The 23,322-nt window shown below is 42.8% G+C and overlaps 1 protein-coding gene across 2 annotated transcripts in view; it reads right to left on the bottom strand.

Moving 5' to 3' along the window:
* Nucleotides 1-3,034: 3,034 nt before the first annotated feature.
* The window catches only part of CDC25B (cell division cycle 25B), a 54,941-nt gene continuing 34,653 nt past the window's right edge, over nucleotides 3,035-23,322 (bottom strand). For both annotated transcript variants that reach the window (XM_030190983.1, XM_030190982.1), the window contains 7 exons: nucleotides 18,099-18,284; nucleotides 16,929-17,024; nucleotides 16,759-16,821; nucleotides 13,799-13,897; nucleotides 10,893-11,026; nucleotides 7,978-8,089; nucleotides 3,035-4,154 (listed from right to left, as the gene is read on the bottom strand). In XM_030190983.1, the coding sequence (XP_030046843.1) occupies nucleotides 4,014-4,154; nucleotides 7,978-8,089; nucleotides 10,893-11,026; nucleotides 13,799-13,897; nucleotides 16,759-16,821; nucleotides 16,929-17,024; nucleotides 18,099-18,284 (831 nt within the window). In that variant the 3' untranslated portion in view covers nucleotides 3,035-4,013. The remainder of the gene's footprint in view (nucleotides 4,155-7,977; nucleotides 8,090-10,892; nucleotides 11,027-13,798; nucleotides 13,898-16,758; nucleotides 16,822-16,928; nucleotides 17,025-18,098; nucleotides 18,285-23,322) is intronic.

The raw sequence follows: 23,322 nt of genomic DNA, 5'->3' as shown, positions 1-23,322 counted from the left end.
TAAGTTTTATATAGATATATAAACTCTATATATTGTTATATATCTTCACATATAAACATGGCAATTCTATGTTAAATTATTAAATCATGATTTTCATTCATTCAGGTTTTCACCAAGAAAAGATTGCTTTGTTTTGTGATTTTTTTTTTTTTAAGGGTAAGAGCCAGTACTGAAAAGTATTTCCTGGTTTACAGATCCCTGAATTGGGCAAGGTACCAGTGGAAAATTCAAAGAAAAAGAAATCAAAGTATTATTTGAGCCAGATAAAGGAAAAGAATAAATAGCAAAAATTAGCAAAATTTAAAATTTTTTTTTAAAAAATCAGGGAATTTAAAGACAAAGGGGTCAATATTTGAATGGCAGAAAGTGAGCATTTTGCTGACCACCACCGGCGTCATTCCCGTTTATGCAATGCCAGGCCATGTCCCGGCTTCGACACTAAATATCCAGTTTATGCAGAGCCGGCTAATGTATAGCTCGTTAAGTCAATATTCAGAACTAAGTGGTCCTTTTACTAAGCCACGTTAGGGCCTATGTGCGCCCAATCCAAGTTACTGTGTGTGCCTGAATATAATTTTTATTTTCTGGTGTGCGGCGCTACCTGGCAGTAAAAGGCATTTGATGCGCATAGACCCTTACCACTCGGTTAACGCGTGAGACCTTACTGCTAAATGAACGGGTGGCGGTAAGGTCTCAGACCCAAAATGGACATGCGTCAATTTTCATTTTTTGTAGCATGTCCATTTTCGGTCAAAATTTTTAAAAAGGCATTTTTTCAGGAGCACTGAAAAAAGATTCGGCACACGTCTATAACATACGCCTACACTACCGCAGGCCATTTTTCAGCGCAACTTAGTAAAAGGATCCCTAAAGTAGCTATGGGTTTACTACATAAAATCAGAACTGTGATTTATGTGGTTCCGTTTATGTGGTTACCCTGACGTTAAAGTGCTAAATATCGGAACTTAACCAGCCAACTGCTGACTCTGCCCCCAGAACACTCCAGAACATAGCCGGTTTTCACTTAGGTGTTAACTGCTAATTTTCAGCGGTGGTTAAGTGCCACTGAAAATTAGCGGAAAGTGCCAAACAAAAATTTTAACTAGTCAGTGGTCAGTTAAATCGTTTTGAATATCGACCAGAAAGTTTTGCTATCTATTAGAGCTTAATCCAAAGAAGGGCACTTCACGAAATATATGGAACGGGACAAACTGTGTTTGGAGAAAAAATGAGGTTCTATTGAGCTGCAGAAAAACAAAAAAATTTGCTAGGGGAAAAAAACACAGCAGTGAGTTTTTAATACGGGATCCAACACAGAAAACAGTGCATGAGCAAGTTTAAGCATTTTCCAGCCAAGGATGGTCACATCTTTAACACAGGGAAGCTCAGGATACATGGAGGGGCATAATCGAACGGTGCCGGCGCCACAAAGAGCAGTCCTGAACCATATTATCGAAAAATGGCCGGCCATCTTTTGTTTCGATAATACGGTTGGGGCCGGCCAAATGTCAGAGATCGCTGGGTTTGAGATGGCCGGCATTGGTTTTCACAGATAATGAAAACTAATGCCGGCGATCTCAAACCCGGCCAAATCCAAGGCATTTGGTCGTAGAAGGAGCCAGCATTTGTAGTGCACTGGTCCCCCTGACATGCCAGGACACCAACCGGGCACCCTAGGGGGCACTGCAGTGGAATTCAAAAATAGCTCCCTTACCTTGGGTGCTGAGCCCCCCAAAACCCACTCCCCACAACTGTACACCACTACCATAGCCCCTAGGAATGAAGGGGGGCACCTACATGTGGGTACAGTGGGTTTTGGAGGGCTTAACATCTACTACCACAAGTGTAACAGGTAGGGGAGGGGGATGGGCCTGGGTTCACCTGCCTGAAGTGCACTGCACCCACTAAATACTGCTCCAGGGACCTGCATACTGCTGTCAGAGAGCTGGGTATGACATTTGCGGCTGGCATAGAGGCTGGCAAAAAAAAAAAATAGTATATATAATATATATATATATATATTTTTTTTTTGGGTGGGAGGGGGTTGGTGACCACTAGGGGAGTAAGAGGAGGTCATCCCTGATTCCCTCTGGTGGTCATTTGGGGCACCTTTTTGAAGCTTGGTCCTAAAAAAAAAAAAAAAAGGACCAAGTGAAGCCGGCGAAATGCTCGTCAAGGCCGGCTTTCTTTTTTCCATTATCAGGCGAAGCCGGCCATCTCGTGAGCACGCCCCTGTCTCACCTTCGCTACCCTACCGACACGCCCCCCTTGAAGTTTGGCTGGCTCCGCGACAGAAAGTAGTTGGCGCCGGCCAAAATCGGCTTTCGATTATACCGATTTGGCCGGGTTCAGGAGATTGCCGGTCATCTCCCGATTTGTGTCGGAAGATGCCTGGCGATCTCCTTCGAAAATGAGCTGGATGGAGTCCATATCAATCTGTATCATTATGGTAAGTGGCATCAGCTGTCAGTGGCCCATTTCTTTCCAAACTGACAGCTAGACTAATCCCGTTCTGTTAATCAAGGAACACTAAGGTATTATATAGCTATTACTGTTTTGGCCTAGAAGAGATGAAGCAAAGCACTTCTACTCCTATGACTCCAGCATTACAAAATGTTACAGGCTGCAATAAAACAGCAAAGAAAACAATATACACTAAATAGGAAATTCTTTCTTAAAATAATAAAAAGAAGCTTTGCTACAATGTTAAATGCACAAGTTTAGAGTTGTTGACAGCACAAATCCTGTGACTCCAATGACCTTTTGCACCATCACAAATGGTATAACTTGTCTGGAATGTTTTTACGTTTGGGGAGCGTGCCAGGTGCCCTTGACCTGGATTGGCCACTGTCGGTGACAGGATGCTGGGCTAGATGGACCTTTGTTCTTTCCCAGTATGGCACTACTTATGTACTTAGGTACTTAGGTATTCTACGTCATCCCACAGCTGTGTAATTTAGATATTACAATTTCTTCTTCAACCCTTTTTTGCATTTACAAAGGATTTCATCTTGCAAAATAACACAAGTAAGAGTGTACTAGTGGTCATATTTTATTTCTACAGCCCTTCTAGATGTACACAGTGCTCTAACACCATTTACATCCATGATAAAATATTCAGGCAAAATATGTTTCCACTCAAAAAACCCCAAAAATGTATAAACCATATAGCCCTGAGTAACTTGGGAGGAAAGAACTGCAGGATGATGTCACAGATACCGTTATGTGAACCAGTGACAGCAGAAAAGTGAAATGAGTTGTAAAGAAAAAAATAAAATATTTGTATCTTTACAAACTTATGGGATGATATTATAGAAAAATATTATGTCATAATGGCAGAATTTTAAAAAAGAAACAATTACAAACACATCCATATCTTATTTCTTATACTTTTTTAACTGGCCGGCAAAATATAACTGGTACTAGCATGATTTAAAATGTTTCCCCACCTCTGAAGGTGCATGTATTGCATTATGAATTTAAAACGGAGATAAAATGGGCCCCAGTCGCATATTAATGCCCCATTCACATTACATACGTTTTGTAGTTACTGTACTAGTGGGTATACAAATACATCCTAATTTTCAGTAACAGAAATTATACCTGCAACAAGAGAGGTCAGTTGCAAGCAGTAAAGCTTTGCTGAATTCCACTGGAATAGCGCTTGCTCAACAAGCTTGGAAAACTGTGGTTTAACCCTTCAACAATACTAAAGAACAAACAGAAACTCCCTCGGTATATCCAAGCGACTGTGGCAGAATGAGGATGAGGCAGTTCAGAATGCATCCGAGACTCCAGTTCAGACTCAAGTCTCATGACATGGGTACCAACCCATAAGGAAATTGTACTGGAAATGTAGACACAGCAACTGTACTTTGGCAGACATACTTATATTCCCTCGTACATTTCCACTATGTAATTTCCTTCTTTTTTTTTTTTTTCTTCAAGAAATGTGCCCAGAACAGCAGCTTTAGCAGCTTGTCTTTCATGGTAATTGAAGCTCACTTCAAGCATCATAAATTCTTCAGTCGATTGTACAGCTCTCTCTTGCTTCTCTCTCCTGCCCATGTTCGGCTCTTTGTACGAAACTTTTTGAGGTCTTCCTTGAAATCTTCATGATGCATGGGACGATATCCTTGTGGTTCACAATGCCCCTGTAGGGTGGAAGGGAAAAAGTCCCTTAGTTAGTAATGAAGCATTAAGTTTTCCATAAGATACAATAAGTACTTCAAGGGTAAATGGGTCTATACTTTCTTCAAAGAAATACAAATACAAAATGTTCTTGTATTACGCATCTATCTCACGGTTCAGTGCTGATTCCAATTTTAAAAGATCAGACATGCTTTGGGAAATACAAATAATATTACAATATAAATTAAAATGCTAAAAATGTATTAAAAAAAAACTTTTAAAAGTTTACAAAATAATACATCATTTCTCAAAATCTGAACCTGGTTCGGAATAGAGTTCCACAATTGAGCTGTAAAATAAACAAAACTTGATGAAAACTTAAAAAAAAAAAAAAAAAAAAAAATTACCACCATCGTGCCCGAAAGGGAGACTCCAGGAAGGCCTCCGTCAAGAGGTGGGTGAACTCCAGGGCATACTCCTCACGGATGACTTCGAGCACCCACTGATCTGAGGTAATTTGGGTCCACCTCTGATAAAACTGCTGCAACCTTGCTCCTGCCAGGATCGGAGGCTGGACCCCCACACCTTCATTGGGAAGCCTGTCCAGGAGTGGAAGCCAAGAGACCAGAATCCCGACCTCCTCGACAACCCCCTCCCCCAAAAAGACTGAGCCCTTTGAAAATAACGGCTACACTGAAGACCACTACCTCTACCAGACATATACCTCCAAGCCTCCCAAAATCTAGCTCTACCAAAGGCACCTCTGCCAGCCTGTCTAGGCCTGTCATCTAGAAGCTGAGGATCCTTCGACTCTCCCAAGCTCTTCAACAGCTAATCCAACTCCTACCCAAACAAGAGAACGCCGCAGAACTGAAATTTACTAAACTTGGGCTTAGAAGCTACATCCGCAGACCAGCCTCATAACCAAAGGCCACCGGGCTGCCACATTGAGTACCACAGAGTTAGCCGAGGGACGGAGAAGATCATAAAGGGCATTAGAAAGGAAGGAGGGATCCATCTCAAATTTGGCCACCTTCTGATCTACAAGGGCCCAATCATCTGACTCTGTCTAAAATCTTCTCTGCCCAGAGAAAGCAGGCCCTCGCAACCAAACCTCCACAAATAAATGCCTGCACTGCCAGAGCCACGACATCAAAACTCTGCTTCAAGATAGCCTCTATATGACGGTCTTGAGGATCCTTCAGTGCTGAGTTGCCATCCACTGGGATGTTATTCTTCTTCGCCACTGCCGAAACTACGGCATCCACTATCATAGGTCGCAAGGTCCTAATCCTTGTCTGGAATAGGGTAGATACAGACCATGGACCAGGCAAGTCGGAAAGGAGCGTCTGGAGCATTCTATTGGGTCTGAATAACATCCCAAATGTCCTGATGCATGGGAAAAAATCTGGACGACTTCCTGATACCCTTCAAAAGAGGGTCCACAGCTTCCTGAAGAGCATCTTCATATTTCAAAATGGAGGAAACCAGATAGAAAATATGGAGCAACAAGGAGTCCTCCCTTCCTGGTGGCAAGTCTCCCATCCAAACCTCATCTGCTAAAGCCTGCTCCTGGTTCATATCTTCATCCTGTGCCCAATCCTGATTCTCTTCCAGCTAAGGAGAGATACATTCCAAGAGCTCATCCACTGCTTTTTGGAAGGAGGGGGAGAGGAACGATCCCCTGCAGTACCCTGTGCAGTGGCAGTATAGCCTGGCTGTCATCCATCTTTTGGCAGTAGGGCCTAAACATGGCTGTCACAAAACGTCTAGCCACCCGCCTGGGGCTAACTCTGCGGCTATTTAGAGGGTCTATCCCCAGCACAGCTCAGGTCCACCTGCACCTGCCGCTTGTGCTCTACACTAGCAACCCTCCACCCCCATGCACTAGGTTCCACTTGTCTCTGGGCGAGTCTCCCACCCACAAGTTATTCTACAATGATTTCTAGGACACTGGGGCCACAAAACAAATAAAAAGTCTATTGTCATAAAAATATTGAACTGTGAACCATAAAAATGGATAGAACAAAAACAGCACATAATAATAGGTAACTGAGTATGGATCAATATTAAAATTATCTAAACATTTAGTCACTACCTGTATAGTGCCTGGGGAGTACGGAAATATAGCTGCTCACAGGTTACTGAATATAACTGCTCACAGGATCTCAGTGAAGAGATTGTTCTCTCTCCTCTCTCTGGTTGAGACTGGGAAAAAAGCCAGTATATCCTGGCTGAATTTGAGCTCCTGGGACAATCAGAGCCCAGAACAACATTTTTTTAAAGTAGCTGGCCACATCACTGCAGGTTATTTCCTCCTTGTGTTAAACTACAAAAGAACAGTCATTTTTTTCTGTGACAGCTTTAAACATAAACATGCACCACCTGCTGGTCAAACTAGAGAAATAAACTTCATGAAATATTCTCATAATTCATATGCTGGAAAATTCACCATTTCGCATCAATGGCTAATACAAAATCCACCCCAGGAGATGGAGGGATAATCGAGGTCTCCTAACCAGGCTCAGAGAGAGAGACATGGGCACTAAGTGAGGTGAACCTGATGCAGCTTGTAAGAATCAGAGTCACTGACATTAACCACTCTTCAGCCAATCCCAAAGCAGCTGCAGCCTCTGAAGACAAACCAGACCACGGTCCAGCTTCTGGCACTGAAATTTCAGCCCTTGCAGTCTCCCAACTGGCAAACCAAGACCAGTGGCCCACCGAATGCACTGTTCTGCACTGACAGAGAGCACAGTGCTTCAGGTGCTGGGAGCTCATGGTGCCTCCTGCTTCTCCCGCTAAGGTTCTCTGGCGATCGGCCCCAGAGATTTTGCACTGACTGACTACAGAGCACCGACTGGAACCTCGAGGATCTAGATGTTCAGCTTGCCTTTCACCATTTTCTTTCCTTCGTTTTTTTTTTTTTTTTTTAAAGAAATACAACTTCCAGATAGGCCAAAGGCCTACAGGCAGACCCCTCAGGCTCTCAAGGCTGCCTGTCTACCAAAAGAGGCCAGAATTAAGTGGAAAGGGATTTTTTTTTTAATAGTCAATTTTTCTATTAATTTTTTTCCTTTACTCTTCTGAAGCTATGAAAGAACAAACTCAGTCAGGGAAAAGATACTAAAAAAAAAAAAAAAAACAATAGATTGTAAGCTCTGTCAAGCAGGGATTGTCTCTTCATGTTCAAGTGTACAGCACAGTGCATGTCTAGTAGCGCTACAGAAACAATAAGTAGTAGTACAGGAAAAAAATGGGAACCAAGACTGCACTGGCTTACCACTGCTACCATCTGCTGAGACTGAGAACAGACTGTACAGCTCACTTATAGGCCTGTCTGAAACTCAGTGGTTTCCATCTGTAGTAGGGTTATAGAGGGACACTATGGAAAGGAACATTTTTTAAGTATTGACATTTATCCACAGGCATTTCCAGCTGGCTTAACAGTCACTTTGGGTGGATCCAACAAATTGAGACACAAAAACAATTCTCTATCAAGGGACAAAATATCAGTATGATCTGTGAGTGGTACTCACTTCTGATCCTCAAGGACTAAAAATGGTTCAGGTTTCCAGAACATCCTTAATAAATATGCTGAAATGCATTTGCATACATACCTCCTCGACTGTATACAAATCTTACCTGTACATATTCATTAGGGATGTCCAGAAAACCTGAACCATATGCGGCTCTTGAGGACCAAGATTCTATGTGGCCTCTAGGCTGCTGAAAACTGACAGAACATCAATAATACTGCTTAGCCCTACCTTCCATCACAAATAAAAAGTAGCCTCTTCCTAAAGATGCTATTTACAGAGAGCAACGATGTCTCAAATGACTTACTTGGTACTTTGGGAAAAACTCTTTATAGCCACCTTTCAAAATGTACAGTTCAGGATAGTGCAGGTTAGGGTACTCGTTTTTCATTCGGTCTTTCTCTCTGATGAACCGACACCTATAAACACATACAAGAAATTGCCTGTGATTAGTATAAGATATCATTTTAAAATGGTACTTTCCCTGAGAGCTCACACAGAGGATTAAGGTCTTAACACTATGCAGGAAGAATTAAACAGAAGTTATCTATGATGGAAAATAATTTATTCTGTGTCTTGTGATACCTTTTAATGAACCAACAGAAGAATAGTCAGCCTCGAGGTGTGACATCAACACCTAAGTCAGGCTAGGATAAAAATAAAGAACAAAAAAAAACAAAAAACAAATTGGGGGGAGGGGAGATTTAAATTGAATTTTTATTACACTACATTTCTCCCCCATTTAACAGAATAACATATTACAAAAATATGTTAAACCCACACTTAAGGGCCCATTTTAGACAAAATGTAGAAATCGGAACTAATATGTCCAGGTCATGACAGGTCTAATTCCAGCAGTACTTCTGACAAGAATCTGCCAGCGTAGCACCTTTTCTAAAATGCAAGCAGGAATGCAAGTGTAGGTAAGAGTGGCCTAGTGGTTAGGGTGGTGGACTCTGGTCCTGGGGAACTGAGTTCAATTCCCACTTCAGGCACGGGCAGCTCCTTGTGATTCTGGGCAAGTCACTTAACCCTCCATTGCCCCATGTAAGCTGCATTGAGCCTGCCATGAGTGGGAAAGCATGGGGTACAAATGTAACAAAAATAAATAAATAAATCTGGCAAATACATGCAGCAGAGGCATCCATTTTACAACTGTAAACGTGGAAAGCATCGATGAAGCCAACTTGGCAACTTAAACGTGTAGGTGCTGACACACATGTAAAGGGTATTTCAGAACCTACATATGAATGTGCTGACGTTTTACATGTGTATGTCTGCCATTTTAGAAACCTATACGTATGAAGTACAGAGGCCACAATTTTACTGCACTTTCAATTCTGAGGGGAAAAAAACATTGGGGAGTTAAGGAGGAGACTCCTTTAATCTCTCCTATAAACTTATGAAAAACGTATATGTGCCTGGGGGAAGCTGTAAATCAGTGTTGATATATTTAGGTATCCACGTTGATTCCCCTTGTAAATTTTGGTTCAGCCCAAGTCCCCACCTCATCCCCAAATCACGCCCTTCCCATCTACACAGTGTGCAGATTTATACGTGTAAATCTTGGCTTTCTAAAATTGAACATGTTAAATTACAAATAACCATCTCAGATGGGAACTTGTCAAGCTATTTTAGTGCATTAACATGCATTATTTGCCCCTTAATGCATATTAAAGAGCACTAACACAGGTTGTGGTGCTTTAACACAGTGTTAGATAGGTTACCCCATGGTATACAGTAATGAGATGCATGCAAATACTTAAGACTGAGCCGCATAACTAGCAGTCCTATTGTGAAGTAGTAGCCTAGTGGTTAGTGCAATGGACTTTGATCCTGGAGAACTGGGTTCAATTCCCACTGCAGCTCCCTGTGACTCTGGGCAAATCACTTAACCCTCCATTGCCCCAGGTACAAAATAAGTATCTGTATATAATATGTAAACCGCTTTGATTGTAACCACAGAAAAGCGGTATATCAAGTCCCATTCCCTTTAAGCAAGTCAGCTTATTCAGTTAAGGGCTGAATATTGCACTTAACCCTATAAGCTTTAGCGGTCAACCTATAACCGGATATTCAATGCTGGTCCCTGGATATTGCCCAGCACTGAATATCCAAGAATACAGCCAGTGGCTGACATAAAAACGTGGTCACCACCGGCTGAATATCAGGCTCTGTAGTGCAGCTTGCAGTGAACATCGGGTGCAAACCGAAGCTGCGTTAGTAAAATCAAATAAGCAAAAAACTCATGCGGCCACAGCACTGCCCCCCCCCCCCCAAGAGCTGAATCTCCAACTGGAAGTCCCCCCTCCCCCACCAGAAACACCATTAGCATACTTGAAATTCCCTATTGTGTCATGTGGGTGGGGCAGGAGCGATCCCCAGCTGCTCCTGTCTTTGCTGGCACGGGATTCATAATGGCTCTGGCGACCCCTAGTGGTAGTCTCACAATATAATGGCTTCTTTGTCTTAAGCCTATCTGTTGTTATATGACATCTTGACCCACAGTGATAGTACCATGAGTGTACCACTAGGGAGACCAGTTGCCGTTTTGAACCCGGTGCTGGAAATGGCAGGAGTGAAAGGGGACGAAGTACAAAACAAAGTCCAAGTGTCAAAAAAAGAGCACCAAGAGCCTCCAAATATGGGACAAAGGTTCCTTTAATCACATAGTAAGGACTGAACACATTTGATATTATTACTGCTGCAACCCCTGATGCAGACGCTGTGCGCCAAAACACGGCCCCTGTCACGTCTTTTCATTTGAAGATTGTTGTCCTTACTGTGTGATTAAAGGAAATTTTGTCCCATATTTGGAGGCTCTTGGTGCTCTTTTTTGACACTAGGAGCGAAAGGGGACCCATTAGGGATTTCTTCAGATAGGATTGTACCTAGTTACAAATGTGGCCCCTTTACGACTGCACCCAGGAGCACTAACTTAAATGTTAGCCCGATGGGTCCAGGCATGAAAAATAACTCCAGCTTTCAGCTTGTCATTTTTCCAGGACTAGTACAGCTTGCAAAGCTGAATGCGAGCTGAATTACTCATGTACCGCTGGAGCCATTAACCTGTGGTATTGAGTTACTGCAGATTAGTAAATCCCAAATTTTACCACAGCTTAGTAACCTCCCCCTTAGTTTTTATTTTTTTTTTTCTCCTGAAACTGTTTTTCGGATTAATGTTACTGCTATGACAAGGAGAATTAGATTCAGTACACTTACATTCTGGGACCTCTTTCTGAAGAAAATTCACAGTGAAAGATTAAAATCACTCTCTTGTCCTGATGGAATGGGACAATGGGGTTTTTTAACAGGTAATCTTCCACATCTTGCTCCATAGGTAGGTTTATTGCACCCTGAAATGATAAATTTTCAAGTAAATACAGGTGACAGAACATACACCCAACATTTTCCTAAGAATAAATACATAGGGGCCAATATTCAAAACCACCTATGCGGTCAGCAGACTCTGTTTCATGGGCCATATAAGTTACAAAGGTGTAAATTCAGTGCGTTTGTACTAGCAAAAAACGTGCCGGTACTCAAATGCTAGACCACCCTTCAGGGGTGGGGTGATCACTGAGGGACCCACCCCACAATAGCCAGGCCCTTTGCAACCAGTCACAGAATCTATGACAAGGCAGAATTGGTGTGTACAGCCTGAGCTTTCATTAAAACTTGGGGTACACGGGTCAATTTTAGCAGACGATGGAAAAGGTGCCAGTACTCAGTACCCCCAAATACCCCCTCAAAAAAAAGCCCTGTAAATTCTATACAGGTAGCTAAACATTTGGCGTCAAAAAAGTGGACATTACACTAGTATTCTATAACAGCAGAGATGCACACCAAACTGTTATGTAGAATACTAGCTAAGTCCACAGTTATGTGCTGAACTTTAGGCATAGCAAACCTATATAGCTTGCATAAATGGTGGCACCTAAATGCCTTTGAGATGGAGTAAATGCTCACGCCTAAAGTTAGGTGCCTAAATACACTTATACTATATACCGCCCTGCGACTGGCATTACTGGTCACTGTCATCCATTCTGGAGAATCCAACATCACATCCTTGGACAATTTGGGAGTGCAGCCACTATTTGAGACTACGCAGTTCACGACTTTGGAGCAGGATGAAAGGTTCCTTCCTTCTTCAGTGCTGAGCTCCTCTTTATGAGACAACCTCAGTACTTTCAGATCATCCACCCCATCCTCAGGAAGGAGCTCTCCCTCCTCTAATGGCTTCTTCAACGATGGTGCCTCTGAACTGACCAAGGCCACATCAGATAAAGAGGGAAAAGCAGAGATAGGCTCATCTGTCCACTCCTGTAGGTCTAAACGAAATCTCTTAGGAACTGGAGGGGCAGCAGGGCAAGAAACTGAAGCACCTTGCAGCAACTGACTGTTCCTTCGTCAGTAAACAGGCCTGGTATAAAAGCAATATAAATTCTGGAGAAAACAAAGATCCAGATGCAGCTGAATGCTCCGTCAGGCCCTGAGGCTGTAAAATGGCGGATGTACTCTGCGGGTGATCAGAGGCTGCTCCTCACTGCCAGCTAGCCCTGACAAAATGGCGCCCATTCACGCTCTTTCCTGCATCAAACTGTGCACTGGCCCTGCAGGACAGCCCGAAGACCCCAGCATATTCAGATACTGCGCCAAATTCAAAGATGTGCTGCTGCTGACCGTTTCCTTCGCGTCCTGCAGGATTCCCGGCTTGCATGCACTGGAATGCCCGATGCTGGCCGACAGGTGCCATGGCAGGAACACCGCTTACCTGCCTGCCAGAGGGTTGCCATGCACCCCAACTATCACAAGTGCAGCACAACATGTCCCAGGTAGTGGGTCAGGATCCCTCTCGGCACCAAGCAGAACTTGCAGTACTCCAAACAGTTTCGAGTCAAACTTTAGTCGGACTTACCACTGCCAGCTGCTCTCCCCAAGCTCAGTCTCCATAAGTCTTACCACAGATCAAGGGCTCAGGACTGATACTCTGTCCCATGCTTTTATTTTATTTAAGGTTGTTGTGCTCAGCGGGAAACTTTTTTTTTTTTTTGGTTTATTCAAGTCCTGCGATCCCCCTCCCCCAGGCCTAACTGATATCCCTGATGGTTCAGTAGTGCGGTTAGGAGCGAAGTTCACTCACTCCTGCCCTTGCAGCTGTGAAAAGAAAATGGCTGCTGTAAAAAGAAAATGGCTGCTGCGACCTCTCACAGCAGTTCACAGTACTACACAAATACCACAAGCTGCTGTGAGAGGGTACAGCAGCCATTTCCTTTTTGCAGCCGCAAGGGGTAGGAGCAAGTGGGCTTCACTCCTGCCTCCTTCAACCCCACTGGACCACCAGATATATCAGGCAGGCCAGGGGGGCGGGGGATGGTAAGAAGGGCAGCTTAACAAACAGGGAAAAAAAAAAAAAGTTATGTACGTCCCAGCCAATATTTGGTCGGGACACGCATAACTGTCTTATGCACGCCCCGGCTGAATATCAGCTGGAACCTGCATAAGCTCCAGCAGCCAGAACTCTTTCAATTAGTCCCGGATATTCAATGCTGGTCCCAGACATGGCCTAGCACCAGGGCTTTTTTTGAGGGGGTACTGAGTACCGGCACCTTTTCCATTGTCTGCTAAAATTGACCCAAGGACCCCAAGTTTTAATGAAAGAGCTCAGGCTCTACACACCAATTCTGCCATGTCATAGATTCTGTGACTGGTTGCAGGGGGCCTGGATGTTGTGGGGTGGGTCCCTCAGTGATCACCCCATCCCTGAAGGGTGGTCTAGCATTTGAGTACCGGCACCTTTTTTGCTAGTAAAAACGCACTGCCTAGCACTAAACATCCAGGAATAATCTAGCCAGCACTGGTCAGTGTTTTAAAAGAATGCTGACTTACGCAAGCTAATATCAGACAGATTGTGTCTCCATGCTTATTACTACTACTACTACAAATCATTTGTTGTTCTTTACCATTCCCTGAACTTTTGAAAAAGGTGGGTTATACATTTTAAAAAGACAAATGCATACATAGAAAAAAAAGAGACGGCCCTGTACAGATGCTCCTGTACCCTTTAATCTAACTCACAACACGCGTATTCTGTCCACGCTTAGAGTAGTTTGCAAGGCAGTTTTTACCTTAATATGCCCTCCTTCATATTCATACGGGTATCTGCAATCAATCACCACACAGTGCTCAACCAGGGCTTTGAATTTTCCACTCAGCACAGCTATCATCTGTGAGAAAATAAAGAATATGTAATAACATAGTAAATGACAGTTGTATCCTTCTTTTCCATAAGCAGTGCTCACTATTGAAAATTTTGTTTTTACCTATTGATTCCTTTCCTTATACCCTGCTAAACTAGTCTATCTCAATCTGCTGGCCAAGCGGCATAAATCCATGTGTCTGCATTGGTCTAGGAAAATGATAAGGAATACATTTTTGCTACAATGCTACTTCTTATGGACCTGGAGTTATTCACTGGCAGGTTTTTTTTCCCAACAATTCTCTTTTGTTGTTTTAATATCTACATGTGCCCTTTCACTTCTGCAGCTTAATTTCTAGGGGGAACAGCCCAGAATATTCTATCACTTCTTTTCAGAATCCAGTGCCAGAGCAGCAGTGCTCTGCTGCAGCCCCTCCCTTCCAGGCAGCCTACAGGGAATTAGAAGGGGGTGGGCTCGAAGTACACAGAGCAGAGAACCATTACTCTGATTTCCAATCCAGCCCTTTTTCTTCTGTGGTTCCCATTTTGTTTTACAAAGACCAGGAGGGGAGGGAGTGATCCCTAAAACAGCCACAGAGCAAAGAAAGATCAAACTAAAAATATTGGGGGCAACTTAGCATGCTTGAAGCAGTGAACAGCCACTGCGATCTCCAAGGAGGTACCATAGTGTGGGGCATCAGGGCCTATACAGCTTATCATTGATGGAACCACAAATTCATATCAGAAAATTCTAGAAGACTAGTATAGACTCTGGTTTCCATGCCTTGTGTTTCGACAGCTGTCCAATTACCCTACTCTTCTTGGACTTCTGAAACTGGGTCATGCGGCAAGAAAACCACCCTAAACACTCAAGCAAGTCTACTGCAAAACGACGAAAGAAGGAATTTCTTGTTTTGGATTGGACAAGTCAAAACCCTGACCTAAACCCTACTGAAATGTTGTGGCACGATGTGAAGCAAAATTATCACATAAGGAAGCCCTCAAGTGTCACAGGATTTAAGCAGTTCTGTATGGACGAATGGGACAAAATTCCTCAAGGGCAATAAGAGAGACTGGTCAAAGTTATAGTGAATGTTTAGTCAACGTTATTGCTACTCAAAGAGGAATCAATATGTGTGTGTGTGGGGGGGGGGGGGGGGGGGTAATATTAAGACGGCAGCAGTCAGGGTTTTTGCAAAAACTGACTGCAACTGCAGAAATTATGCTCAAATATTCAATGCCAGGCCATGTCTGGGTACTGGCATTAAATATTCAAGTATGTGCGTACGTCCAGCACTTAACCGGATAAGTACCGATATTCAGCCTTAACTGGTTAAGTTAAACCAGCCAAAAATAGGACTGCTATTTATGCACCAACTTCATCCTCAGACCACCCACAAAATAGCTATCTTTGGCTTTAGCAATTAGAGGGGAAGTTCAGCAGTATTATCAGGATAAGTGCCCTTAAAATTCCCTCAGGGCCTGCTTAATGCCAGTTAACCGAGCAAGAGGTTCTCTTATCCAGTTAACTGACTTTGATTATTAACCACATTATGAATTTAGAATATTCATTCATTCAAGTATTTATACACCACTTAGACCTAAGCAGTTTACGGTTTCATTTTACAGGTACTGGATCTATCCCTGGTTGGCTCACAATCTAAGTAGTATGTTGTACTACTGTTGTACCTGGGGCAATAGAGGGTTAAGTGACTCACCAAGGGTCACCCAGAGCTACAGAGGGAATTGAATCTGGTTCACCAGGATCTCAACCCACTGCTGACCATCAGGCAGCAGCAGGAATTAAACCCAGTTCCCCGGGTCCACAACCTGCTGCACGAACCATTAGGCCACTCCTCCACTTCATGAGCTGTTCATTCAATGAAGTTATTTTTTTCTATTATTAGGGTTTAGGTTATGGTCTAATCATATTTTGAGTACAAACTCTGCTGAAATGCAGATCATTCCAGGAGTTCACAAACTTTTTCTAAGTACTGTAGCCGTTTCCACTTCTCCCTCCTTTACTCTTTCTTCATCAAGCCTACTTGTAACTTCCCCATGAATTTCCCTTCATCTCAAAATAGGTGAGAAATATAAGCATAATCCAGGTGTCACAAACTCAGGACCTGAAGAAGTATTTTGGTTAGTTTAAGAGCTACTACTAGCAGATTATCCTCCAAATCCATATCCTGTTTCATCTATCATATCTCAAAAAAGATATAGTGGAATTAGAAAAGGTACAGAGAAGGGCGACGAAAATGATAAAGGGAATGGGACAACTTCCCTATGAGGAAAGGCTGAAGCATCTAAGGCTCTTCAGCTTGGATAAAAGACGGCTGAGGGGAGATATGATATAGGTCTACAAAATAATGAATGGAGTGGAACGGGTAGACGTGTATCGTTTGTTTACTCTTTCCAAAAATACTAGGACTAGGGGGCATGCGATGAAGCTACAAAGTAGTAAATTTAATACGAATCGGAGAAAATGTTTCTTCACTCAACATGTAATTAAACTCTGGAATTCATTACCAGAGAATGCGATAAAGGCGGTTAGCTTATCAGGGTTTTAAAAAGGTCTGGATGGATTCCTAAAGGAAAAGTCCATAGACCATTATTAAATTGACATGGGGAAAATCCACTGCTATTTATAGGATAAGCAACATAAAATGTATTGAACTTTTTCAGGATCTTGTCAAGTATTTGTGACCTGGATTGGCCACGGTTGGAAACAGGATCCTGGGCTTGATGAACCTTTGGTCTGTCCCAGTGTGGCAATACATATGTACTTATCTACTTTGCTAACAGAGCTCTACTGGAGATGGCTGTGGAGAGTCAGGAGGGCTGGCACACAGCAAAAGGAAAACAGTGCCTAAGAGGTTTCCTACTTACCATTTCTGCAGTGATATATTTCAGATCCTGATGTCGCCCTTCAATGGTCTTTAGAAGATAGGCCTATAATTTAACAGAACGGCACAATTAGTAATGGCATCTGGTAACTGTGAATCTCTTCTGCAGTTTTCCAAACTTTATGCCACGGTTAAGAAAATTATGTTTGTTACCTTGGAGAAATCACCAATGAGCTCCCTCTGATCATTGTCCAAAATGTTCTCAATCTGATCATGACAAAATGACTTTGATCTTCCAAATCTCATTTTCTGAGGGGGGGAAAAGGAAGAAACAAAAAAGTCTAAAACAAAACTAAATGAGATTGATATACTGTCAGCTCTTATCCCTAGAGATAAGACAGAACGCACTACAGAGCAAAAATTGTTATCCCTGTATTTCTACAGAGATCAGTTCAAGCATTTTCTTGCTGGGCCCATCCCTTACTGGGAAGACACTCACAAGCTTACATAAGACAAGAATGGGTAATCCGACTGTCTGAGTCATTCTTTTCTATGTGAAAACTTTTTATTAAGGAACTTGAGAACAGCAATATATGTAACAGAAGAAGAATGGAAAATACCTCCTTTCACATACCAACAGAATCTTTCAAGAAACAGCTTTCAATGTTTTATATCCCTCCACCCCTTATTTCCCTTTCCCTCCTCCTTCCTTGCCCCACTGGGGAAGAACTACCCATCCCTCACTTCTCTACAAACACTCCAAATCGTCCATAACAGAAACCAGAATACAACCCATGCAATTCGGGTATGTGTGTCTTCCCAAGTACGAGGAGTTTTGATTCTTATAAGCCTGAATCATTCTTTTCTAATGTCTAAGACAGGATAGTAATAATCTGGATCAACCCCTGAACATTTTCCACTGTAATCAGTACAATGTTAGCGGGGAGAGGGTTAAGGGTAGGGAAAGGGTGAATTTGAAGCAACAGGTGCACTTTCGAAAATTCTTTTAACCCCTCCACCTCATCATTATCTATCTTTCCATCACTGCAAGGGTCACACACTCATTTGCAAGACTGCCTCGCTCATCTCTACTCATTGGCTCTGTGCACCTTACTGGGATCATCCATGTATCAAGACTGGAGAATCAGCAAATTATAAAGGTACCTTGGCAGCACCACACTCAAGAATGCTCCAGAATCCTAAGCAAGGCTTATACCCTTCTCCACTGCAGCACATCACAAAACTGAGCTGAAGTGCTCTAAAAGGCCCCCCAGACTACTTCCTTCATCCACGAGCATTTCTAAATGCCCAGACCCTGCTTTGCAACCACAATCTCCAAAAGATGAAGAAACATGAAAACGTGCATATCAGAAACAGCCTTACCGGTTCCTCCTTCCTGAGATTCTCGTCAATAGCACCTCCTGTGATACTTTTCCTCCGCTTGCTTTTAACAGGCGTCTTGTCGTCATCTTCGGGTCTACCCATTCTCTTTAGAACTGCTCGAATTGCTCTGCTGGGCAGCGAGGGAGACCGGAACAGTCTGCGGCATTTACTCCGAATAATCTCATCCTTCAAGGAAGAAAAGAAACCAGATTGATGGTTAGTGATATGTGACATCAAGCCAGGCAGAGGTGAACTTTACAAATTGATGTGTGTGTACAGTGCTCTCAGCACTAGAAATTGTACAGGCACATGAACTTGCCAGAGAACTTTCAAGCCATGTACAAGAGCAGAGATGCAAAAAATTGAGACAAGATAGTTGACCACACCTGTGTTTCTTTGCCCAAGTAAAGCTACTGCTATGCAAAACATTCTCATTTAGCTGCCCAGGTCTGCATACCATTTCAATGTATGAGCACGCCCCCTTTCGTCTGCATTTCTTAACTATTCTTTTTTTCCCCTGTTATGTATCTAGGTCACTGGATCTATTCTGCATATTTACAGGTTCTGCTCTTTCAGCTGTATCCAAGCCATCTGTCTGCTAAAGAGTGGGCTGTCTATGCCAATCAGCACTTAACAACCAGTAAACAGAACAATGCTCACCAGGGCTGTGTAGCATTTGAAATGCTAATTAAACTATCACAAACCTGCCTCAGTGGCAGGTGTGCAAGTACATAAGTAACTAACCCCCCCCCCCCCCCCCCCCCCGCTCCTCCCAGGACTCCTCCCTCCCAAAGGATTCCAAGAGCAGCAAGACAGAAATCTATGGATAGAAGCAGCTATCATTGAACTTGGGCTAAAGATCTTACCTGTTACCCATAAGAGGATTTCTGTATTAATATCCTAATCTTATACAGTATTAGCACAGTAACTGTACGACAGAACTGCACAAGGTGGTTCTGGGCAGGAATTTGTAGTTGGGCTCCAAACTGGAATACTTTCAGCGAAGCAGCCTGAACACTTTAGACCAGGGTTGTCCAATCTCGGTCCTTGAGGGCCCCAGTCCAGTCAGGTTTTCAGGATTTCCACAATGAATATGAATGAGATCTATTTGTATGTACTGCCTCCACTGCATGCAAATAAATCTCATGCTTATTCATTAGGGAAATCCTGAAAACCTGGCCTGGTGAAGGCTGAGGTTGGATACCCCTGCTGTAGACTGTGACCAACAATAGCTGCATGCTGCTTCACACTCCTGTCTTTTGGAAATAGTCATGATAACTGAGCTTGTGCTTTGTCTTTGATGTGGGAAATTTTATGCTATTTTGTACTGTATTATATGTTGGTACTGTCTAAAATATTATCAGTCACATATAGGCAGCTATAATACAAGTCTCTTACTGGGAACCATACAAACAAACTGTCATCAACTTTATCAGTCCCAGATCATATTTTTCTCCCACCACATTGTATACCTTAATATTTCATATTGCAGTTTCCACAAGCTTTTTTAACCTTGCCTCAGTAGTGCTTGATTGTCCCGTAATAATCTTTTGGCAATTCAAACAGCACTAAGTTCTTCATCGGCTTCTACACATTCATATTTATAAATATATTTATAAATAATTTATAAAAAATTATTACGGGACAATCAAGCACCACTGAGGCAAGGTTAAAAAAGCTTGCGGAAACTGCAATATGAAATATTAAGGTATACAATGTGGTGGGAGAAAAATATGATCTGGGACTGATAAAGTTGATGTCAGTTTAAAATATTATCAGGTCACTATTCAGCCGGCACTAATTTAAGTTGTGTTGGCAGTTGGAGCTTATGTGGGTCCTGCCAGATATTCAGTCGAGGCCTGCATAAGATTTCCTGAAAACTTCTGTTCTCTTAAGATATACATGTAGGATCTGCCCCACATCCAGCTTATGCAAACACACAGAATCCAACTCCCTTCTGCCATCTTGGAAAACTGGCAAGGAAATGGATTGATTGAGATGAAAAGATGAAACTATGCTAGGAAAAAAGGAAGGGACTGTTCTGGGCACCACCTTCTCCTTTTTGAAAACCAAGAACAACTCTCTACAAGGTAGGGGTCTGCAATTCCAAAATTTGTGAGCCAAACAAAGGCAGAAAAAAATTAATTCATATCCACAGGAGGACTTGCTCGTTGATCAGGTAGTTCAATAACTTTACACCCTTCAAAAAAATGAACTATATTCTGATAAGACCCTAAGAACTTACCTTTAACCAGACCTCAAAAACAAACTAAAGTAGTGACCTGAACCTGGCCTAGTGGTTAGGGTGGTGAACTTTGGTCCTGGGGAACTGAGTTCAATTGCCACCTCAGGCACAGGCAGTTCCTTGTGACTCTGGGCAAGTCACTTAACCCTCCATTGCCCCATGTAAGCCGCATTGAGCCTGCCATGAGTGAGAAAACGCGGGGTACCAATGTAACAAAAAAAAAAAAAAAAACTTCAAGGAAGCAAGAGCCAGCCCTTCCTAGTCCATCGTCAATAATCTCCCAGATCAAAGTGCAAAGGGGAGGAATTTGTTTGTCATGGCACCAAGCTTCAAAAATCCTCCAAATCTGCACATATGCCAATGAAATGGAAGACTTTTGAGAATACAACAATGTATCTATGACCCTAGCCAAGTAACCTTTTCTTGTGAACCCCCTAGAATCTTGAACATAGTATATATTGTACATTTTTTAAAATTAATAAACAAATAACTTCTCTTCTGCAACTCAGCCCTCTCAAGAGCCATGCCATAAGATAAAAATGAGACACATCTTGCATGTTGACTGGACTCTGAATCACAAGCCTGTCTGAATGTGGAAATAGTAGATGATCCCCCACTTTTAGCCTCATTAGATCTTCATACCAGTCTTCTCATGCAATGTGTCTAACCAGTCCCCAATGCCTTTCTATCCTTTAAACAACTCCGCCTATCAAAGGCCACGGAGGAAACACATACAGGAGACCTAAGTAGGTCAGGCTTACACCTTGGAGTTGTGGCCCACTGCCATCAAATTCATGACTGAAAGACCCCAATGTTATACTGCTAACTTGAACAATTCTTGGACTAGACTCCACTCTCCTCAGTCTCTCACCGTCCTGCTCAGGAAGTCTGCCTGAATATTTTCCATCCTGGCTATGCACACAGCTGAGAGGTTCTCCATTCGTTTCTGCCCAACTCATCAGTATCTGGGCTTCTTCTGCTACCTGAACACTTCTTGTTCCTCCTTGCTTGTTGATATATGTTACTGTTATCACATTGTTGGGGAGCAAAGTAAAGGCAGAAATTTCACTAGTGCTATCAGAATACTTGAGTTTCCAGATGGTTGATCAACCATTGTTTTACCTCTAATGACCAACAGCCCTGACCCATTTGTCCATACATTGAGCACCCTAACCAGAAAAGCTTGCATCCGTAGTTACTACCTTCCAGGAAGGGATTTCCAGACTCTTGCCATTCACCAGATTGCTGGATCTCAGCCACTATGTCAGACTCCTCTTGGCCTCCCAAGGAAGTTGTATTATCACCTGCAAATCCTGGGTTTGGTGGAACTAGCACAACAGGGCTCTCTGTACAGATCCCGAGTTGCCGCCACAAAGCCCAACATTTGAAGGTAACGCCATGCCGTCAAGCTGTGGGGCATAGGAAAATTCTGAATCTGAGCTTGCAGCTTTACAATTCTGGCCCTCAGAAGAAGCACATTCCCATGTTGGGTGTAGAACTTGGCTCCCAGATACTCCAAGGTCTGGAATGGAAGCAGATGGCTCTTGGAGAAATTTGGCCACCCAGCCCACTTCTTGAAGCAATCATACCACTTGAGTGATGACCTCTTCACCTTCTTTGTAGGACTCTGACTGAATTAACCCGTATTCCAGATAAGGATGAACTAAAATACCTTCTTTGCACAACACAGTTGTGATCACCACCATGACTTTCAAAAAGATTGTGGGAGCCGCAGCGAGACCGAAAGAGTGGAAAACTGGAAATATTGTCCTAACACTGAAAACCACAAGAAACAATGATAAGCAGTTCTGACAGGAATGTGCAAGTAAGATTCTATGAGATCTAGAGATGAGGAATTCTCCAGGTTATACTGCCATAATCAGGGATCTCAACATCTCCATTCAATCAGAGGGAACTGAGATATTGTTGACACTTTTCAGATCCAGAATAGATGGAATGCTCCCTCTTTCTTTGGAAATACAAAGTAAGTACTGGCTCTTCCTTTTTCCTGTGGTGGTACCAGAGTAACCACCTGCAACTGAACTAGCCTGTCTGACTGCTCCCATCTTCCAATGAGATCTAGAAGACTTTACAAATGCTTCACGAATCAGTTGCGTGAACTCTACAGCATAACCACCCTGAATCACCTCTAAAACCCACAGATCTTCAGTTATTTGGGCCCAACTCTGGTAAAAGGATCTTAAATGTCCTCCTACTGGAACCAACATAAAGTAGGCCTGCAAACCTTCATTATGAGGTAGCCTAGTGGTCAGAACAGTCAACTTATCATTCAGGGGTGGTGGGTTCAAATCCCACTAGTAGTACCTTGTACTGGGGTAACAGCTAACATGACATTAGGAATGACTGCTAGCACTTAGGCTCTAACATATTTTATTGCAGAAAAGTTGTCTGGTAAGGTTTGCCTCTTTGCAGATGATACCAAAATCTGAATTTAGGGTAGACTTAGCAAAGTTAGAGGCAGTTAGCTTAGCAGAGTTTAAAAAGGGGTTAGACGGTTTCAGAACAAGTCCATAAACCGCTACTAAATGGACTTAGGAAAAATCCACAATTCCAGGAACAACAAGTATAGAATGTTTGTACGTTTGGGAAGCTCGCCAGGTGCCCTTGGCCTGATTGGCCACTGTTGTGGACAGGATGCTGGGCTCAATGGACCTTTGGTCTTTTCCCAGTGTGGCATTACTTATGTACTTAATGGTCTTGAATTTGGCAGCTTAGATTTAATGCTAAAAAATGCAGGGTCATGCACTTGGGCTGCAAAAATCCAAGGGAACGGTACAGTTTAGGGGGTGAAGAACATTTGTGCACGAAAAAGCAGCAGGACTTGGGTGTGATCATATGTTATGATCTTAAGGTAGAAACAGGTAGAAAAGGCGACAGCAAATGCATAGGGAGAGAAATGGCCAGTAGGAAAAAGGAGTTGATGATGCCCCTGTATAAGACTCTGGTGAATCCTCATTT

The sequence above is a fragment of the Microcaecilia unicolor genome, chromosome 2 (genome assembly GCF_901765095.1).
Source record: "Microcaecilia unicolor chromosome 2, aMicUni1.1, whole genome shotgun sequence".
NCBI classification, from domain to species: Eukaryota; Metazoa; Chordata; class Amphibia; order Gymnophiona; family Siphonopidae; genus Microcaecilia; species Microcaecilia unicolor.
This window is presented reverse-complemented; position numbering and strand designations above follow the sequence as displayed.